The sequence below is a fragment of the Eretmochelys imbricata genome, chromosome 11 (assembly GCF_965152235.1).
Source record: "Eretmochelys imbricata isolate rEreImb1 chromosome 11, rEreImb1.hap1, whole genome shotgun sequence".
In the NCBI taxonomy this organism is placed as follows: Eukaryota; Metazoa; Chordata; order Testudines; family Cheloniidae; genus Eretmochelys; species Eretmochelys imbricata.
In genome coordinates this window covers 42,668,163-42,689,696 of record NC_135582.1, presented here as the reverse complement: position 1 = coordinate 42,689,696, position 21,534 = coordinate 42,668,163, and the positions used below count along the sequence as shown (strand labels likewise).

Sequence of the window (21,534 nt, the reverse complement as noted above, 5' to 3'; positions counted from 1 at the left end):
TACTGGGCCTAATCCTGCAACCTTTGGCCATGTGAACAGTCTTTATGCACAAAAGTTGGCTCCATTCATTGCAGTGGGATTAGTTGTAGGTACAGGTTCAAGTCCCTGCTCCGCTTAATTTATAGCGATTTGGAATGAAAAAACTCTGCTCCGAATCAGGCAGAACAGCGATACACATCCCAGGATAGAGCCCTAGCCACCACACTTTGGAATCTTTCTCTTTCCTGTTTCACCACAGAGAGCCCTTGACCCCAAAAAGACCTTCAGCCACAGTTCTGTTTTTATAACAAACCCAAATTTTGAAAGTTGTTGCAAAACAGAATTGTTGTTCTCTGGACATCTCTAGTTGATAAACAGGAAAAAAAATATCTGTGATTTTGCAGTCCATATTCTTTATGGAAATATACTTATGAATATGACATAACTGGAATATGCTTTATGCTAAATATTCCTGGTATGATGTCGTTAGAAAGCTTTTAATCTACTAAGCGTGTTCATCCTATTTGTTTGCACTTCTATATCTGGAGTTAGGAGAATAAGATATAAACTTGTATCACTGATGTAAACATATGACATGGAGGCCATTAAGGGTGCTCCAGAAACAATCAGTTGTAAATGGCCTTTTTACTTGAAAGCCTTCCTGTGTACTTGTGGGCCAGCCCAAGGGGAATGGAGACTAGGGGTCTTACAGTGACATGTGACCATGTCACCTGATAATGAAATCCATCTTAAATCTGGTACTTTTCCATTTAGAAGGAGGGGTGGGGACCCAGAGAAACAAAAGATTCCTGCCTTTTATAGCCAAAGTTATAAAAGGGGATGGAGCAGGACAAAGGAGGCTGCCAGTCATGAGAGAACCCCTGCTTACCACTTGAGATGTCTGCTGGAACTAACAAAGACTGTACCAGGAAAATGATTGGCCCAGACTAGGAAGGAGTCTAGTCTGTGAAAGAAGCTTATTGGAACATCCTGAGGGTGAGATATTACCTGTAATCAGTTTCTTAATGTATTAGGCTTAGAATTGCATGTTTTTGCTTTATTTTGCTTGGTGACTTACTTTGTTCTATCTGTTACTACTTGAAACCACTTGAATCCTACTTTTTATACTTAATAAAATCACGTTAGTTTATCAATAAACCCAGAGTAAGTGATTAATACCTTGGGGAGCAAACAGCTGTGTATATCTCTTTATCAGTGTTATAGAGGGTGGACAATCTATGAATTTACCCTGTATAAGTTTTATACAGAGTAAAACGGATTTATTTGGGGTTCAGACTCCCAGAAAGGCTAAACACTGGGCACTGGGAAAGTCCCTGTTAACTGAGAAGTCCCTGGGCTGAATGAATCTCCGTTTCAGTGAACTGCAGAGAGCTGTGACCCAACCTCTGGGTCTGTGCTGGAGCTGACTGGAATGTCTAACTCAGCAAGACAGGAGTGGAGGGGCACCTGTTCTGGCAGGAGGGTTGTTCTCAATGGTATTCCAGCTGATCGAATGACCGTCTCGAGGGGAGTCTCTGTGACCGAACCTGTCACATCATCGCATTGCCTATACACCTTCTTTGAGATTCACAACACTTAAAGTGCAGTTCTAGGCTGAAAAATGGCATTGTGGGCCTCTATTTATAGTGTCAGTGATATGTGTATCAAATGTGCTCAATTCATAAATAAAAGTGAGGGGTTTTTTTTCTAACTGCCAATCCTGGAAACTCTGAGAGTCAAGCTTGGGTTCTTTCTATCTTACATATTGTTACAAATAAAGGTCTTGCAGACTACATTAGGTTCACGGTGACACCTGTGCAATTTCATTGTCTTCAGTGGTGCCTCTGCAGCCCCCATTGCCTTCAGTGCTTTTGCAAAGGTGTAATTGATTATAATTTAAATAATTGGGTTGATATTCAGGCTGGAATAGAATTCTGCGCTCATTCAATTTCAGCTGAGCTAGCTCAGCGGGGCTAACGTAAATAAAAAGCAACAAAGTTATTTCTGTCACTAATAAGCAAATCTCTCTCAATGCACACGGGGGCGGGCAGATCTACTTAGTAAGAAGTTGCCATTTTTATGTACCTGCTTTTCAGGGTAATAGCGCACTTCAAGTTTTCTTGTGTCTATATGTAAGCAGAATATATTGTACTTCTGACATGTCAGCCATTTGGTGCCTTATATATATCCTTGATTTCACTTTTAAAAGGTGTGGCCCTGGAATTTCTAAACATATGGCAGAAGGGCCATATATTTCTAACATTTCGTATTTCCAAATTTTGATTAAAAAAATCCATGGTTTTTTCCCTTCATTTTTCACCCAGCTATAGGGCTAGTTGAAATTGTAATGATAAATTTCAATAATTTCAATTTTTAAGTAAAAAAGTAAATTTTTTTTACTCATGCATTCCCTGTTTCTTCTACCAGCTTTATGCGGCACTGTGAGAGTTGAAGAAATATGTGCCAGTGCATTATGAGTCTAAATCTCACTGAAAGTCATAAATACCTCACTGTTGAAAATGGGATTTAGGCTCCTAAATCATATAGATGCTTTTGAAAATTTTGCTCATAGTTCTTTACAGTCTCAAAACATTGTACCAGCATTAATTAACTAATCCTCATACAATATCACTGTGAGGCAAGGAAGGATTAATCCCATTTTACAGATGGAGACTGAGAAGTTACTCAAGACCACAGAGCATGAATCTGTGATGTAAATGAAAATGATCCTAATTAAACACAGCTATTTAAAGTAACTGTAAGGAGGGTACACGAAGTAGTAAATAACTACATTTCTTTGGGTATAAATGACAGGTTTCAGAGTAACAGCTGTGTTAGTCTGTATTCGCAAAAAGAAAAGGAGTACTTGTGGCACCTTAGAGACTAACCAATTTATTTGAGCATAAGCTTTCGTGAGCTACAGCTCACTTCATCGGATGCATACTGTGGAACGTACAGAAGATCTTTTTATACACACAAACCATGAAAAAATGGGTGTTTACCACTACAAAAGGTTTTCTCTCCCCCCATCCCACTCTCCTGCTGTCTGGTTACGCGATTACAGACCTGAAAGTTGCGATATTACAACAGAAAAACTTCAAAACCAGACTCCAGCGAGAGACTGTTGAATTGGAATTCATTTGCAAATTGGACACTATTAACTTAGGCTTGAATAGAGACTGGGAGTGGCTAAGTCATTATGCAAGGTAACCTATTTCCCCTTGTTTTTTCCTACCCCTCCCCCCCCAGATGTTCTTGTTAAACCCTGGATTTGTGCTGGAGATGGCCCACCTTGATTATCATACATATTGTAAGGAGAGTGATCACTTTAGATAAGCTATTACCAACAGGAGAGTGGGTTTGTGGGGGGGTGGGGAGAAAACCTGGATTTGGGCTGGAAATGGCCCAACTTGATTATCATACACATTGTAAGGAGAGTGATCACTTTAAATAAGCTGTTACCAGCAGGAGAGTGGGGTGGGGGGAGAGAAAACCTTTTGTAGTGGTAAAGACCCATTTTTTCATGGTTTGTGTGTATAAAAAGATCTTCTGTACTTTCCACAGTATGCATCTGATGAAGTGAGCTGTAGCTCACGAAAGCTTATGCTCAAATAAATTGGTTAGTCTCTAAGGTGCCACAAGTACTCCTTTTCTTTTTGGGTATAAATGATCTGTTTTTTCCCTAAGATTTACTCCAGTGCAAAGCTGCTCTTTCAGGACATTAATGTATATGTATATCTACAGCATATTACTGTATTATTGTGAACATATCAAGAAAGAATAAATGAAATGTAAAAGTAAGAGGTAAAATTTAATTACAGGGTAAATGTGTTGCTGCAGTCCCTTTTACATGTTCCCTGTTCCCAGACTCCAGTTCTGTAAAGTGTTATGCACAGCTGTATGGTTCTGAAGTCTGCATTAACTCCTGCTGAAATAACTGAATGTTTCAGTTGTAACTCCCTGCAGGATCAGAATCAGGGCCTAAGGCTGGAATCTGGATCAAACACTTCTGCAGTTCACAAGGGCTGCCACACTTCCGAGAACAGCAATCCAAAATGACCAGAGCAGCACATACTCTGCAGACCCCCATAGTCTTACACCCTGTATTCTCTTACCAGTCTCCCTAGCTGGACCCTAGGTCACTCATGTACACTTGATCACTTTTATGCTGATACTTTATGGGAGGCAAACTCTGTCATTCCACATGAAGGTTTTTTCTCCTTTATTCTTAAAATTAAAATAAAACTAAGTTAAAATGGAATATGACTATTATCTAATTATTTTCCTTCCTCACAGATTTTGTTGTGAAAATTTTGTGGTGTGAGGTAAATTGCATTATATCAGGGCTGCCCTTGAAAGCTAGGAATATCCCAGGTCTTGAGACCAGATCCAGTGTGCCTTTCAATATTACCCAAACAGGTGTTTTCTCCCAGTGTTTCTAGAAACCTGCTGCCTCTGTCCACTTGAGCCAGTAAAACTGAACCAGGCTGGCTGAGTATATATGCACCTTCAGAACCACCCTGAACTAGACCTGGGACTTGTTGCCACCCTGCCCTTCCCATACCCCTAGCCTGAGTCTCCCGCTTCACCCCCAGCTGCTCACACCCTGTGCACACCAGCCTAACACTGTAACCATCCTCTGCTGCTCCCTGCCCCTGCAGGTGCCTCAGTTGTCCCCTGTTTTCACACGGGCGGTGTAGTCGCCCTAGCCCTACCCTGCTCTGTTTGAGACACTGCAAAGCTGAGAGAGACAGGTGGGTGAGGTAACCCCTTTTATTGGACCAAGCTTTAGAGCCACAGGGAGCTGAGCGATGCACAGCCGGGGGAGGCGGGGAGATGTCTTCCCTGCCTGCAGCTGCTGCACGCTCAAAGCCAAAGGGCAGAGTTTGGGAGCCGGGGAGATTCTCCAGGTTTCTTCCCTGCCCCACAAAGCAACCAGTGCCTGCCTCCCTCCCCAGCCGCCGCTGGGTCGGTGCTGTGGGCGCCCCCTCCCTGAGCTCCGGCTAGCAGGGCCTGCTTGGAGGCTGGGGATGGAGTGGCCCACGAATTCCCGGTTGCTATGGGAACTCACGCAGTCATCCGCGGGCTGGTCTGGGAGGCAGGAGAAGGAGAAGCCGGTCATGTGGTGCGGCAAGATGGCTCCCAGAGCCTGAAGGCTGCAGTGTGAGTGAGTGGGTGGGCGGGGGGAGAGTGAGTACAGGCTGGCACTGTCTATCCGAGCCATGCAGTCAGCGCTGAGGCAGCGGCGGCTGCTGGCTGCCCCTTTCCCTGCGCTGCACCCTTGGCTTGTGGGCCAGGGAGAACTACAGCCCAGCAGCCCCCCGTGGGTTGTAACTCCCCGCTGTCTCCTGTGCGCATCGCAGCCGCAAGTGGCTGTCCCTGCTGGGCTTCTGACAACATTGTGTCTAACTTTTATTGCAGGGTTTTCTGCCTGCCGCTCTGCGCCCAGCTGATGGGAGAGCTGCTGGGCCAATGCCCGTTCCGCGCGGTCTGACCAGCCTTGACGTGATCCTGCGACTTGCCGCGCCTTTACAATGGCCCTAACCTTGTTTGGTAAGTAAAACCCGTCTTTACACCTAGGGCTCCGACTGCTTCATCCTGCTTCCAGGAGAAAGCATAGGGGGTGGGGGTATGTCTGTGGCTATACAATAATTCTGGGCTGTCTGGAGTGCCTTGTACAGGGATGATGGCTAGCGAGATAAGGCTGGTCGGTCTCTCCCATTGTTTCCCAAGGCAGAGCCTATGGGCGTGTGCTCCTTCTGTTCATTTCAGGCTTGTAAAGTAATAGCTAGCTACAGTTATTGGGCACTGCAGTCTTAGGCTGCAGATATTCTCAAGCGTGAGCCCTCTAGTTACACATCACTTGATTATTACTATAAAGTTGATTGTTTTGCAAAAAACAAACAAAACAACAAATACCCCCCACCCCAGAGTTAGTTCTTTATAGCCCAAAAGCTATTACTACTGTGCTGTGCACAAGACTAGCGTTTACTGAGATAGTTCAATGCCATGGACATTGCACTGAAAGTATGTTTGAATGGTAATATAAATAAAAGTTATACTGCTTTAAAAAGAGCTCTAATGGCAAGAAGAATTGTACAGCAAAATGATGAATTAGCTAATGAGACAACCTCCTTCTTCTGGGAATAGCTCTGTATAGTGCTTAATTGCCCATAACAATTAGATGTGTTTCTTTAATTATATTTAATAGTACAAATTCAAGAAAGAACATAGTATCTAGAGGTTATGAGTGTTGTCTTTGAGTGTTTTTATAACATTAGACAATGTGTTGGAAAACAAAATGTAAAGACTACAATTTTAACTGTGGAACATATGGTTTCTCTTAAATAAGATTATTAAGCTTTATTGTGCATGTTACTTATTTTGCAATTAAAAAAGGTATTGGGTGGCACAAAGTCCATTTACTTAATTATGCTAAAACCAGCAATACAAAGGAAGCAAAAATTAACATGATTAATATTAACATAATATTAATTGGAACCAATTTCATTGCTCTCATAAACAACTCATGGATGCCTCTTAATTCAGAAATGCTTTCCAGTAAGTAATTTTACATAATTACCGTTTATGTGAATTGTGTTTTTAATGTTTTTTACTCCTTGTGTAAATAATTTGGTTCGATTTATTTTATGACTCTGAGGTTAGTGCAAAGTCTTATAGGTATCAGACTTGATTCTTCACTCTTTCTGCTTATAATTATTGTAGTATATTGTACCTTCTGAAGACCAGATGCAGCATGGGTACTGAACAGTTCTCTTCAGATGAAGTCTAGCTGGTATTGCATTTAGCTACAGCGCTGTCATTTGAACTTATATTTCCTGATTCAGTCTTTTAGGGTCCCCAAGATTGTAAACCAAAACAGTTGAAAATGGAACAAACGGTAGGCCCTGATCTTGCCACTGAGTCCTTGTGATGGACCCCTGTGCCTATGCAGAGTCCCATTGACTCAGTGTGGGCGCAGGGGTCTTACGTGGTGCCAGTTGCTGGTTTGGGGCTGAAATTTACTCCTTTGCCAATGCAGGATGTAAGGACCAAATAGCAATTTGATGTTTATATACTAATATTACTGTATATATTAAATAATATCAGTGTAATTTATCTAGTAGAGAAAGAGATGGCAGGTGTAGGAGGTTAACAGTACAAGACAAGTTTCACAGTTATTCATAAACATTAATAAAATCAAACAACTTTCACACTGTGTAGAAAATAGAGTTACATCTATATCAAAATAGAGCTACTTTTACTTACATTGGTGAGAAGTTACACAGGTAGTTCCATCACAATCGTAATTTGACTATATAATTAATTACAAATAACCAAAACAAACACTGAAGTTAACAATAACAAAAAAGCACTTTTTAGTTATCTACAAGTTGACTTTTCTTTCTCTTCTTGTTTTATTTCATATATGTATTTTATGTACTAGATATGATGCTGCTGGTTTTTTTAAATAACAATTTCAATTACAAAATAAATAGACTTGATAGTACATAGAAAAGGTCAAGTTTCTCTATCATGAGTTTTTTGGATGCACCAATGCCATTTAGGGTATGTCTACACTACGAAATTAGGTCGAATTTATAGAAGTCGGTTTTTTAGAAATCGTTTTTGAATAGTCGTTTGTGTGTGTCCCCACACAAAATGATCTAAGTACATTAACTCGGCGGAGTGCTTCCACAGTACCGAGGATCGGAGTGTTACACTGTAAGTAGCTGTCCCACAGTTCCCGCAGTCTCTGCTGCCCATTGGAATTCTGTGTTGAGATCCCAATGCCTGATGGGGCAAAAAACATGTCTGGGTACATGTCATCAGGCCCTCCTTCCCTTTCTCCTTCTGTGAAAGCAACAGCAGACAATCGTTTTGCACCTTTTTTTTCTGAGTTACCTGTGCAGACGCCATACCATGGCAAGCATGGAGCCCGCTCAGCTCACTGTCACCGTATGTCTCCTGGGTGCTGGCAGACGCAGTACTGCATTGCTACACAGCAGCAGCAACCCATTGCCTTGTGGCAGCAGACAGTACAATAGGACTGGTAGCCGTCATCGTCATGTCCGAGGTGCTCCTGGCCACATCAGCCAGGAGTGCCTGGGCAGTCATGGGTGCAGGGACTATATTAGGAGTGACTCGACCAGGTCACGCTCTTTAGTCGTACTGTACCATCTTCTGCCGAGCAGCCATGAGATGTGGATGGCATGCAGTCCTTCTGCACCGTCTGCTGCCAGCACTGGTGTATCACAAGGGACGTTTCACCAATATCTACGTGGGATGGCCGGGAAGGTACATGACGCTCGCATCTTCAGGAACTCTGGTCTGTTTCAAAAGCTGCAGGAAGGGACTTTATTCCCAGACGAGAAAATAACCATTGGGGATGTTGAAATGCCTATAGTTATCCTTGGGGACCCAGCCTATCCCTTAATGCCATGGCTAATGAAGCCGTACACAGGCAGCCTGGACGGTAGTCAGGAGCTGTTCAACTACAGGCTGAGCAAGTGCAGAATGGTGGTAGAATGTGCATTTGGGCGTTTAAAAGCTTGCTGACTCGCTTAGACCTCAGCGAAATCAATATTCTCATAGTTATTACTGCTTGCTGTGTGCTCCACAATATCTGTGAGAGTAAGGGGGAGATGTTTATGGCGGGGTGGGAAGTTGAGGCAAATCGTCTGGCCTCTGGTTAGATGCAGCCAGACACCAGGGTGGTTAGAAGAGCACAGGAGGGCGCAGTGAGCATCAGAGAAGCTTTGAAAACCAGTTTCATGACTGACCAGGCTACGGTGTGAAAGTTCTGTTTGTTTGTCCTTGATGAACCCCCCCACAGCCCCCGCTCTTGCTTCATTCTACTTCCCTGTAAGCTAACCACCCTCCCCTCCCCCCTTCGATCACCGCTTGCAGAGGTAATAAAGTCATTGTTGCTTCACATTCATGCATTCTTTATTAATTCATCACACAAATAGGGGGATAACTGTCAAGGTAGCCCGAGAGGGGTAGTGGAGGAGGGAAGTACTGGGTGCGATGGTGGAGGAGGGAAGGACAAGGCCACACGGCACTTTAAAACTTATTGAATGCCAGCCTTCTGTTGCTTGGGCAATTTTCTGGGGTGGAGTGGCTGGGTGACCGGAGGCCTCCCCACCGCATTCTTGGGCGTCTGGGTGTGGAGGCTATGGAACTTGGGGAGGAGGGCGGTTGGTTACACAGGGGCTGTAGCGGCCATCTGTGCTCCTGCTGCCTTTCCTGCAGCTCATCCATAAGCTGGAGCATATGAGTTTGATCCTCCATCAGCCTCAGCATTGAATCCTGCCTCCTCTCATCACCCTGCCGCCACCTATCAGCTTCAGCCCTCTCTTCAGCAGGCACCTGTCCTCCTGGTCATTTTGTGCTTTCCTGCACTCTGACATTGTCTGCCTCCATGGATTCGTCTGTGCTCTGTCAGTGTGGGAGGACAGCATGAGGTCAGAGAACATTTCATCGCGAGTGCGTTTTTTTCGCCTTCTAATCTTCGCTAGCCTCTGGGAAGGAGAAGATCCTGTGATCCTTGAAACACATGCAGCTGGTGGAGAAAATAAAAAGGGACAGTGGTATTTAAAAAGACACATTTTATAGAACAATGGGTACACTCTTTCACGGTAAAACTTGCTGTTAACATTACATACATAGCACATGTGCTTTCGTTACAAGGCCGCATTTTGCCTCCCCCCACCGCGTGACTAACCCCTCTCCCCTCCCCACTCCCAGTGGCTAACAGCGGGGAACATTTCTCTTCAGCCACAGGCAAACAGCCCAGCAGGGAACGGGCACCTCTGAATGTCCCCCTAAGAAAAGCACCCTGTTTCAGCCAGGTGACCATGAATGATATCACTCTCCTGAGGATAACACAGAGAGATAAAGAACGGATGTTGTTTGAACGCCAGCAATACGCTGCAATGCTTTGTTCTGCAATGATTCACTACTATGTGCTACTGGCCTGGCGTGCTAAAGTGTCCTACCACAGTGGACGGAATAAGGCTGCCCTCCCTAGAAACCTTTTGCAAAGGCTTTGGGAGTACATCCAGGAGAGCTTTATGGAGATGTCCCTGGAGGATTTCCGCTCCATCCCCAGACACGTTAACAGACTTTTCAAGTAGCTGTACTGGCCGCAAATGCCAGGGCAAATTAATCATTAAACGCGTATGGTTTTAAACCATGTATGCTATTTAAAAAGGTACGCTCACCAGATGTCCCTTCTCCGCCTGGCGGGTCCAGGAGGCAGCCTTGGGTGGGTTCGGGGGGTACTGGCTCCAGGTCCAGGGTGAGAAACAGTTCCTGGCTGTCAGGAAAACCGGTTTCTCCACTTGCTCGCTGTTTGCTATCTACAACCTCATCATCATCATCTTCCTCGTTCCCCAAACCTGCTTCCGTGTTGCCTCCCTCTCCATTGAAGGAATCCAAGCACACGGTTGGGGTAGTGGTGGCTGAACCCCCTAAAATGGCATGCGGCTCATCATAGAAACGGCACGTTTGGAGCTCTGACCCGGAGTGGCCGTTCGCCTCTCTGGTTTTCTGGTAGGCTTACCTCCGCTCCTTAAGTTTCACGCAGCACTGCTTCGGATCCCTGTTATGGCCTCTTTCCTTCATGCCCTGGGAGATTTTGACAAAGGTTTTGGCATTTCGAAAACTGGAACGGAGTTCTGATAGCACGGATTCCTCTCCCCATACAGCGATCAGATCCCGTACCTCCCGTTCGGTCCATGCTGGAGCTCTTTTGCGATTCTGGGACTCCATCATGGTCACCTCTGCTGATGAGCTCTCCACTCACCTGCAGCTTGCCACACTGGCCAAACAGGAAATGAAATTCAAAAGTTCCCAGGCCTTTTCCTGTCTACCTGACCAGTGCATCTTAGTTGAGAGTGCTGTCCAGAGCGGTCACGATGGAGCACTCTGGGATAGCTCCCGGAGGCCAATACCGTCTAATTGCATCCACAGTACCCCAAATTTGACCCAGCAAGGCTGATTTCAGCGCTAATCCTCTTGTTGGGGGTGGAGTAAAGAAATCGATTTTAAGAGCCCTTTAAGTTGAAAAAAAGGGCTTCATCGTGTGGACGGGTGGAGGGTTAAATCGATTCAATGCTGCTAAATTCGACCTCAACTCCTAGTGTAGACCAGGGCTTAGACTAACAAGAGTGAAGAAATGTAAAGTGAGGACTTCTACTCTGTCCTCAGTTCACTCTGTTTTGTCTAGTTTTTAATAATATCTTGCACTAGTTGAAGACTCCTGCAGATTCTCAGCTGATGTAACTTGTCATATCTCCATTGACTTCACCCCTTTAAAAAGCACAAAATGGAGAATAAAAAAATCGCTATAAAATTACGAATCAGCCCTGTTGATTGTACTGTGAGTGAAATGCATTCTCTCTCACACATACATTATATTACAGTACAAAACAAGTTGGGCTTGTTTTAAATGATGCAAAAAGGAGAAGACGACTAAGGGTTTGTTGACAGGGGAAAGTTTTACCAGTTATATTGGTATAATTATACCAATACAGAAAAGGAGTACTTGTGGCACCTTAGAGACTAACAAACTCCTTTTCTTTTTGCAAATACAGACTAACACGGCTGCTACTCTGAAACCTATAGCAATACAGTTATACTGGTATGGTTCCCTGTGTTGATGATCTTATTCCAGAATAAAAAGTGGCTTCTATTGGTTTATCTTCAAAAACAACGTAAACTAAACTGAAAAGGGGCCTCTTAAACTGGAATAAAAGGGTCCATACACACAGTTATACCGGTTTAAATTCACACCTTAGCTTATTCCAGTATAACTTTCCCATGCAGAGAGATATTTAACTGTGGATTTACACATTCAAATATGCAGTAGTCTCATTAATGCATTTCTTCTAATGCACTATCAGTATATCACAGATTCAGTCTGGGGCTATGAATGCCAGTGTGTAGTTCATTGTGTGCTACATTGCATGCAAAAATTAGAAATGAACAGCTATATCGGTTTGGGGGAAAATCCACCAAGGATGCTAGATCCTTTCCAATGGCATCTGGAAGGTGTGTATGATTAGGGAGGTTTAGTTATAATGTTCCCTCTCTCCACTTTCAAGATTGTATTATCTAATGATTGCATTAGATGGGGTAGAGGGAACTGGGACAGCAGACTGTGGTGGCAAGGGCATCTAGTGTTGTCAAGGCTAATTCCCCACTCTGGCACTTCAAGTGCAGAAAGTGGGGAGACTCTCAAAGATTCTAAAAATTAATACTGGCCACTCCAGGCTTGTATTAAAGTCCCAAGGTTACAGCTATTCTCTGACCTTGGATTGATAGATGCTGCCACCACCCAAGTGCAGAACCCCTTTGAGAGCCCAAGAAGGCGCACTTGGGAATTCCTTCGTGGGGTACCCTCAAGCTGTTTCAACCCCCACTCCAGGAAAGAGCTGAGAAAGAGAAAAGAAAAAAAAAAGGAAATCAGCTAATGCCACTAGCTAATTAAACAACATGTGCACAAACCTCTGAATACATAAAAATCCAGTTCTGTTCTTAAAAAAGGTAAATTTTATTTATAAAAAAAGAGAAATAAAATACATCTGGGAATGCAGGCTATTGCTAGATTTTAGAAGAGCAACTACAAGGATTAAGCACCAAGAATTGCTTTCTTGAGGTCCAGCTTAAAGGTTACAAGACAAACAAAAGCACCAAAAAACAGAGGAATCCACCAGCCATAAAGAAATAAAAGGGATAAACCTAATCGCATCTTCCTAGACATTTCCTGATCTACTTACATATCTGGGAAAAAGAACAAGGAGTATGTGTGGCACCTTAGAGACTAACAAATTTATTTGAGCATAAGCTTTTGTGGGCTAAAACCCACTTCATTGGATGCATGCAGTGGAAATACAGTAGGAAGATATATACACACACAGAGATCATGAAAAAATGGGTGTTGCCATACCCACTATAATGAGAGTGATCAGTTAAGGTGGGCTATTATCAGCAGGAGAAAAAAACCCTTTTGTAGTGATAATCAGGATGGCCCGTTTCCAACAGTTGACAAGAAGGTGTGAGTAATGGGCGGGGAGGGGGATAAGCATGGGGAAATAGATTTACTTTGTGTAATGACCCATCCACTCCCAGTCTTTATTCAAGCCTAATTGAATGGTGTCCTGTTTGCAAATCAATTCCAATTCAGCAGTTTCTTGTTGGAGTCTGTTTTTGAAGATTTTTGGTGAAGAATTGCCACTTTTAGGTCTGTAATCGAGTGACCAGGGAGATTGACGTGTTCTCCGACTGATTTTTGAATGTTATAATTCTTGATGTCTGATTTGTGTGATATATGCTAGCAACGCCCCTCTGCCATGTACATTGACCAAAGCAGACAGTCTCTATGTAAAAGAATAAATGGACACAAATCAGATGTCAAGAATTATAGCAGGAAATAACTCGGGTGGGGGGCGGCACGGGGAGCTTGGCAGGCTGCAGCAAATAGCTCTATGGGCCGCATGTTTGAGACCCCTGCTTTACAGGTAGAGCAATTACAGAACGGCTACTAAGAGGGATTTTATAGCTGCTGGCTGGCTCGGTGCCCATAAAAGGGAGCTCCCCCACCCTTCATTTATCACAGGTGTATTAAAGATTAAGAAGGATATGTAACTTCTAGGGAATATACAGATAGAAGTGATGACCAAGTGTGGTTTGTCCCCATTTTCACTTGCCAAGTGATGAGGTGCCCTGACATGTACCTTCCTCCCTCCATGCCTTTGTCACCACATTGTAATGTAATGTAATTACTATAATGTGCTTGATGGGAGCTGCATCTGAAGACCACCTGGAAAGTTCAGCTGGAGCAGAACATGGCTGCGTGTTAAGCAGTGTTTTGCACCTGAAGAAAGACTGTTAGCCCTCTGCTCCATGATCTGCTTGGCTTCCTCTTTGTTTCCAATTGCAGTTTATTGTGTTGCTTTTGGCCTTTAAAACCTTAATTATTTGGATGCTGGTTACCCTAGGAAATACCTCTCTCCTTATGCCCGTACAATGGCAGTCATGATCGTCTGACATGCTCAAGTCACAGTTGACTAATGTGAATGCTGCAAGGGCCTGTCCACTTCCCCAGGCCTTCCTGGGGAAGGTGGGAGATTTGATAGACTGTGGAGTGTATTAAGTGGAAGGGATACAGGATGACTTTTCCAGATGGGGAGAGGCCTCCAGCAGAGAGGCTGTGCTCAGGTCAAAGAGAACACGTAGGTTGTTGACTACTGGAACAGTTACTATGCTATGGCCACAATGAAAGAGGATTGAAAGTCTGTCACAACGTTTGTTGGGTGAAAAATAGAGATCTGGCTGACTTATTTGTTGAAAATAATAGATCTGATTAATTCATTCCTTTTATGTGTTAATTACTTCCCAACAATTGGTTTAGGAATTTGTTAGCTGTTAGTTCTACTGTTCAACAAAAAGTTAGAGCAAACTTTCATGGCCTGATCAGTATACGTATTTGCTATTCATGATCTGCTATTTACTGCATGTGACTAGGCACCCAGTTCCCATGGTATGGTTTTGGTTGTCTAATTGGATGACCTAAGCTTCATTTAAAGGAAGCAATGATTGTACTTTGAAAGTAATACACTTTTATATTCTGTCTGTTTCAATGATTGCAAATTTCCCTTGATGTTTTATGAATTTGTTTGCTTTTCATAATGGCTCATCAACTCTCTTGTGTGAATAAAAGAAAAATATTCTAATTGGCCAGGAGAGCTCTTCTATCATGAAGATATTTGCAAATATGATTCATATGTGTATTCATGTTCTTACTGTTCATGAACAATGTGGTGTGGTGGATAAAATCTCCTGAGTGATTAAGAAATAAAAGGGATGAAGTGATGGATCTTTAATCTTGTGAAGTGCTCACATTCTATGGTCAAAAGCATCACAAGCTTGCCTACCGATAAATGACATTAGAGATAGAACCGTGGTTAAAGTGCCCAGGAGGGTTATTTAAGGTGAGGCTGGACAAGGACAGATTATAGAGAATTGGGAAAGATATCAGATGAAAAGGAATTAACAATGATGCCAGTATAAGGAGAAAGAATGGGGGAAACAAAATCAAATATAATATTTGTCCTTTGACTAGGGTCTCCAAAGACCATTGAAACCCAAATATTATACTACTTGCCAACCGTGGCCCAATAGACTGAATTTTACAGCTGTGCCATTAAAAGTTGTGCAGTGTAACTGCTGTTTGTCGGCTCTCCTGCTGACAAAAAACTTCTACCCCCAACGAGCAGTGCTGGTCACACTGGCACTTGTCGCGGCAAAACTTTTGTCTTTCAGGGGGGTGGGGGTTTAACACCTCTGAAAGACAAAAGTTTTGTCGTTCAATTGCCAATGTAGATATAGTCTAAATAGTGTCTTCTCCATGAAAGATCACTGGAAGAAAGATGAAAAAGGGCTTCATGCAGGGGTGCCTGAAGGAGGAAAACAGAGTATGTTGCAATTCAAATTGGTCTCTTTTGTAATAATACTTGTCCAAGAATCTCAAAACACTTTGCAAAGATGGGTAAATACCATTATCCCCATTGCACTAAGGCCCTGTCTATACTAAAAGTGTTGCACCAGTGTAAATAGATTTTAAAGCAATCTAATTAAACTGGCACAAACCTATAAGGTAGATGCACTTAAACCTATTTAACCCTGGCTTAAAATCTCTTAGGATAAATTGGTAAATTTCTGACACAAGCTAAACTGATTTAGGCAATGTTTGAATGGTTAAAGGCCATCCGCATGATGGTTTTCACTGGTTTAACTAAATTGATTTATAATCTATTGAGTTATTTCAGGGCAATGTTTCTAGGACAGACAAGGCCAATATTTAATTTTTTAAAATAGCTAATAATGAAAATGCTTCCTAAAATACAAATAAAGAGTGTTATGGAAGCAAAATTTGCAAGTATTCTTCTGTACAGCCTCAATAGCTTGGGGCTTGGGATAGAAAGTGAGTCCTAATACTGAGAATCAGAAGGTTCTTTTCTCTCAGATGCTGTGCTACCCTTCACTAATTTATAGAATCTAATGAAGCAAATAAGGAAAGTAACCTTGAAAGGGTTTTGCTGCCAGTGCAATCTCTGAAAAAAATCAAAAGGGAAAAACATGCTTAGGAACTTGGAAAATAAAACAGATCTCTTAACTGATACAGCGGTATCAATTGATCATAAATTTGGAGCACTGAACGCTTTATAAATGAGGATTTAAAAAAATTCAGTCATGGCTTCTCAATTTAGTATTCTTAAAATTTTGGTTTAATGCAGTGGCTAAAGATAACTCAGGACTTCACTTTAAATATTGGAAAAGAATCTTAAAAGTGGTAGTCGGAGTTCAGGATTACCTGATGAAGATTGATGGGATTGGTTCAGTAATGTGTACAGGTAGCTAATGAAAAGAGGTTTTAGAATTGAATACAGAGATGGAGATTACTGTAGGGACACTTAGTAACATTATTTGTTGAGTCTAGTTGGTGTGTGCTCAGAGCTGCAGAGGACCATTGTTAGTCCTACCAGGTAGCAGGTGAAATGCCTGAAGATGTACCAGAGGGTGGAGCAAGAAGTGATGAATCCAAATCCAGTAATGGACCTTCCCCTTCCATTACTGTTACTACCGTCAATTTTTCCCTAGCTGTCTGGCTTGTGGTTCTTGCCGACACACTCAGGGCCCAACTGATTGCCATATTCGGTGTTGGGAATAAATTTTCCCCCGGTCAGATTGGCAGAGACCCTGGGGATTTTTAGCATTCCTCTGCAGCATAAGGCATATGTCGTTTGCTAATTTAAACTAGAGTTAAGTGGGTGGATTGAAGACTTTAATCATGATATGAAGACTTTAGTAACTAAACCACAGTTATGGGTCTATTACAGGAGCGGGTGGGTTTAGTTTCTATGGCCTGCAACGTGCAGGAGGTCAGACTAGATGATCATGATGGTCCCTTCTGGCCTGGAAGCCTGGAAGTAGGCTGTGCTGCACATGCATGTGTGGCTAACTTATCTGCAAGGGGTGGAATTTTCAAAAACACTTGGGGCTAGTCTACGCTGGCAAAACTAAAGCACTGCTGCAGCAGCGCTTTAGTATGGCTTGTGTAGTCACGGCAAAGCGCTTTACAGTTTTACAGCGCTGAAACTTGCTGTGCTCAGGGTTTTTTGTTTGTTTTTTTTTCACACCCCTGAGCGAGAAAGTTGCAGTGCTGTAAGTTGCCAGTGTAGACAAGCCCTCAGTGCTGGCCTAACTTCTCTGTCCCTAAAATCAATAATAAAGCTCCCATTGAGTTCAGTGAGAGCAGAGTTAAGCCAATGCTTCTGAAAATCCCACCCATAGTGAACGTGTATATCTTGTTAGGTGCACGCTGAATGAGGCCAGGTTCCATGGGACCAGAGCAAAGCAAAGCAAAACAAGAAAGGGGAGCTTGGCCAGCACCATTCACTTCTCTTATTCAATAATCTAGCGACTCAGTTGTATCATTTTTTTAATTTAATTTAATTTTAAAAAATGGTACATCTTACATGAAATAAAAAATATATAAAATAGAAACCTTAGAAATTCCATTTAACCTAAAAACACAAAACATTTAAAAGCAAGAAAATGTCTTATTATGAACCTAAAAGATTCCACTGCCCGCATGATGATATGCAGATACATTCTAATCAAGCACAGAGAATACTTCTTTCATCACAACGCCAATGGCTTTTACTCTGACTTAAAATAAATACTGTCTTCAGCAGTAAGCTCAAATATAAAACCAGCACAGCCCTTTTTTGAAGAGTAGATATTGATATATACAAGCATAACTTATGACACTAATCAGCCCCCAAACAAGTCCATAGACACACAATTTTTTCCAAAAAGGCATTGTTACCATTTTCCTTGCTCTCGGTGTCAGGCTGAGTCTTAGCTGCTCCATCTTGTGGCCACAGACTATATTGACTGCTCAGCAGAGTGGCTGAGTTAGCTGCCACAAGCCAACTGCTAGCCAGGAATGCAGTTGTGTAGTGACTGGAAGAGTAGGCAGAAGGAATTTCCACATGTAGTGAGGAGTAGTGAGAAACTGGTCTGGCATCTGCTCAAAAATAAAGGGATCCACAGCTGTGGATTTCACAGGTTTTAAGAGCTGGTTGCAGGAAGGGCTTTCCGTACCTTGTGATTTTTAGAAAAAAAATGACTAACAAAGTTTTAATCCTTGTCAAGTTTCCTTCCCCACTCTGAACTCTAGGGTACAGATGTGGGGACCTGCATGAAAGACCCCCTAAGCTTATTCTTACCACTTAGGTTAAAAACTTCCTCAAGGTACAAATTTTGCCTTGCCCTTGAACCCTATGCTGCCACCACCAAGCGTGTTAAACAAAGAACAGGGAAAGAGCCCACTTGGAGATATTTTCCCCCCAAAATATCCCCCCAAGCCCTACACCCCCTTTCCTGGGGAAGGCTTGGTAAAAACCGTCACCAATTTGCATAGGTGAACACAGACCCAAACCCTTGGATCTTAAGAACAATGAAAAAGCAATCAGGATCTTAAAAGAAGAATTTTAATTAAAGAAAAAGTAAAAGAATCACCTCTGTAAAAATCAGGATGGTAAAAACCTTACAGGGTAATCAGATTCAAAACATAGAGAATCCCTTTAGGCAAAACCTTAAGTTACAAAAAGACACAAAAACAGGAATATACATTCCATTCAGCACAGCTTATTTACCAGCCATTTAAACAAAAGGAAATCTAACGCATTTCTAGCTAGATTACTTACTAACTTAACAGAAGTTCTGAAGAGCATTCCTGACCTGGTCCCGGCAAAAGCATCACACAGATAGACAGACCCTTTGTTCCCCCCCCCCGCCCCAGCTTTGAAAGTAACTTGTCTCCTCATTGGTCATTTTGATCAGGTGCCAGCGAGGTTTTCCTAGCTTCTTAATCCTTTACAGGTGAAAGGGTTTTGCCTTTGGCCAGGAAGGATTTTATAGTTCTGTATACAGAAAGGTGGTTACCCTTCCCTTTATATTTATGACAATCCTCTTGAGAATTTGCATGTTGCAAGGCTGTCTTTGCAAGGAAAAGAGCTGTAAACTCACTGAAAAAATAAGCTAAAGATGAGGTTAGCTTTGGTGTGTTAAAGCATTCAAAATTAAAAACCACTGGGGCTTGTCGCTGTAGCTCCCGGGGCCTCACACACGCACCCTGGCTGGTGCAAGATGACTGATGAAAAGAGAGCAATATGGCAGCTTATATTTTATGTTCAGCCAAGTTAACAGTAATTCATCTCAGTGTCATCACCAAGAGCTCAGTTGCTATATATGGCAGTATAGTGGGGTAGCGTTTCAGATTCCAGTCCTGGGTGGGGGTTGTCCACATCAGAGTGGAAAGTACAGTAGAGAATCGGAAGCTGCAGAGTCAGGGAGGTCTGCATAGTGTCTGAGAGCTCTGAGCTGAGGTGACAGCTTGGGCTGGTCAGAACCCTTGGTTAGGATTTTATTTCACCACAAGCAAACACTGATATGACATGAGAGCATGGCTTGATCTTTCATGTAAGCAAATCCACATACCGGAGGCTGGGGGGAAGGAATTGGAATACTGCACCCTCTGGCCTCAGCCCATAGCAAGCTCTGTGTCCCTGTAGCAGATTGCCCTAGTAGCAGCAGGCTCGGCCTTGATCCCGCAAGCGGTTCTGGGCACCAGCATGATGCCCATCACCAACAATGAGGTTCTGTAAAGATGCATGGGTCCGCTTGTGTAGAGCACTTTATGGGATCAGGACCTTAGTTTGGTGATTAACACAAATGATGAAAATGCTTCAGTGCTTGGCAGCATTGAGTGTCACAGTGCAGGATGCCCTTTCACCTCTGCCCCAAATTAGCTCAAGCTGGGGGACATTGTGCAGGGAACCAATAAAATGTAAGATGACGTATAAATTAAGTCACTGAAAGATGATGTATAAATTAAGTCACTGACCCTAAAAGGGTGGCAGCTGTGTCATTTTTCTTTCAATATTTTGTTGCTTTTGTCCTTTCCCTTTATTTTCCTGTCCATTTTCTTCTCTTCCCTTTATCAATTCTCTTTTATTGCCTTGCAAGCCAGAGAAGCCCCTGGCTTCCTTCTTCCTGACGGTCTTTTCCTTCCTTGCTCCCTCTCTCCTTCAGTCTCTTTCCCTCTCTCCTTCCTGCTTCGTTCCTTGTCAGAGTGACTTTGCTAGTGACCCTGCAAAAAGTTTTAATATATCAGGGGGCCTTTATCAGGAAGTGGCTGTCCCAAGGTAACTTATTAATGGGAATTTCCAACTTCAAAAGTGAAGGCAATTAACTTCTCCTGCTAAATACTTGGATTGCCTGTATTGGATTCCCACTTCTTACTATTGGTACATCTGGTAATGGGGGTCAATTAAACATACATGGCCCATTCAGCATGTGGACATAGGAGTACCCCATCACCCAAATGGTTCACTAGTTTGAAAATATAGCAAAAGAACCCTCTGACCAGTGCTGGAGCAATGGAAAAGGGTCACCAGGATAATTCCCATGAAAAAGGGAGCTTGGAGAGATCCAGAATAGGGAGTAACAATAAGCATAGGATTTTTACTGCAGCATAATCTAAGGTTTAAGTCTCTGATTCTCACCTGGCAGGGTATAAGCAGATCTCCTCCATGTCAGACTATTATCTGATGAGAGTGTAGTCAAGAGTCTTTGTAAAAAGTCAATGGGCATTATTTGTTAGGCCCAAAATTTGATCTTCCAGATTTTTCTTCTATGTTTATAGAATCCATATACCTAACTCACTATTTAATGGTTTAGTTCAAAGGTCAATCCTTCTTTCCTGAAAGTGAAATCAGTTAAATGAGATTCCTTACTCAGGTTATACTTTCTCCATTACATGGACACTTGTTCGTTACTGCAGAGTTGCTTATGAGCTGCATGTCTCCTGAGTCCCACTCCAGTGCCTTAGGCACTGGTGTCTCTCTCCTTCTCTCTTCCCCTGCCGCATAGGGTTCCACAGAGAAGCCTGAAGAGCATTTTTCTAAGGGTTTGTTGACTCTTTTAGTGTCAGACTTGGTCTGTTGATATTTTAAATGTTGGATGTAAAGTACACTATGCTTCTATTGTCTTGTTCCTCCCTTCCCCCATGAGTGTGCAGCAGCAACTGCAGAGGGGGCTGACAGGAGATAATACAGTCTGGAGCTGTATTAACTTTGGACCCTGTTTGGCATAGCAATCTGGTGGGTCTGCAGGGGACACTGATGCAAAGCATGACTACTTCTTTTCCCTGACCTTTGTCCACTTCATTGTTACAGCAATGTCTCAGAAAGCTTTATTCAATCATGTAGATATGCCAGAGGAATCTTTAATTTCAACCCATGTTTTTGATCCACCGGGTGCTGCAGTTTTGTATGTGTTTCTGAAGCACAGCCCGTGCTGCGGACTGCAGTTGTGGAGGAACTATTTATAAGGATCAAAAACGGAGTTTAAAATGCAGAATTAATTTTTTTGTATGGAGAGATCGTATTTCTAATGAATTATTAGACTGACTAGGAC

At 42.8% G+C, this 21,534-nt stretch overlaps 1 protein-coding gene across 1 annotated transcript in view; it reads left to right on the top strand.

The window, feature by feature from the left end:
- Positions 1-5,400: 5,400 nt before the first annotated feature.
- The window catches only part of CHN1 (chimerin 1), a 155,653-nt gene continuing 139,519 nt past the window's right edge, over positions 5,401-21,534 (top strand). Inside the window, exon 1 of the mRNA XM_077829933.1 lies at positions 5,401-5,532. Within this exon, the coding sequence (XP_077686059.1) occupies positions 5,514-5,532 (19 nt within the window). The 5' untranslated portion in view covers positions 5,401-5,513. The remainder of the gene's footprint in view (positions 5,533-21,534) is intronic.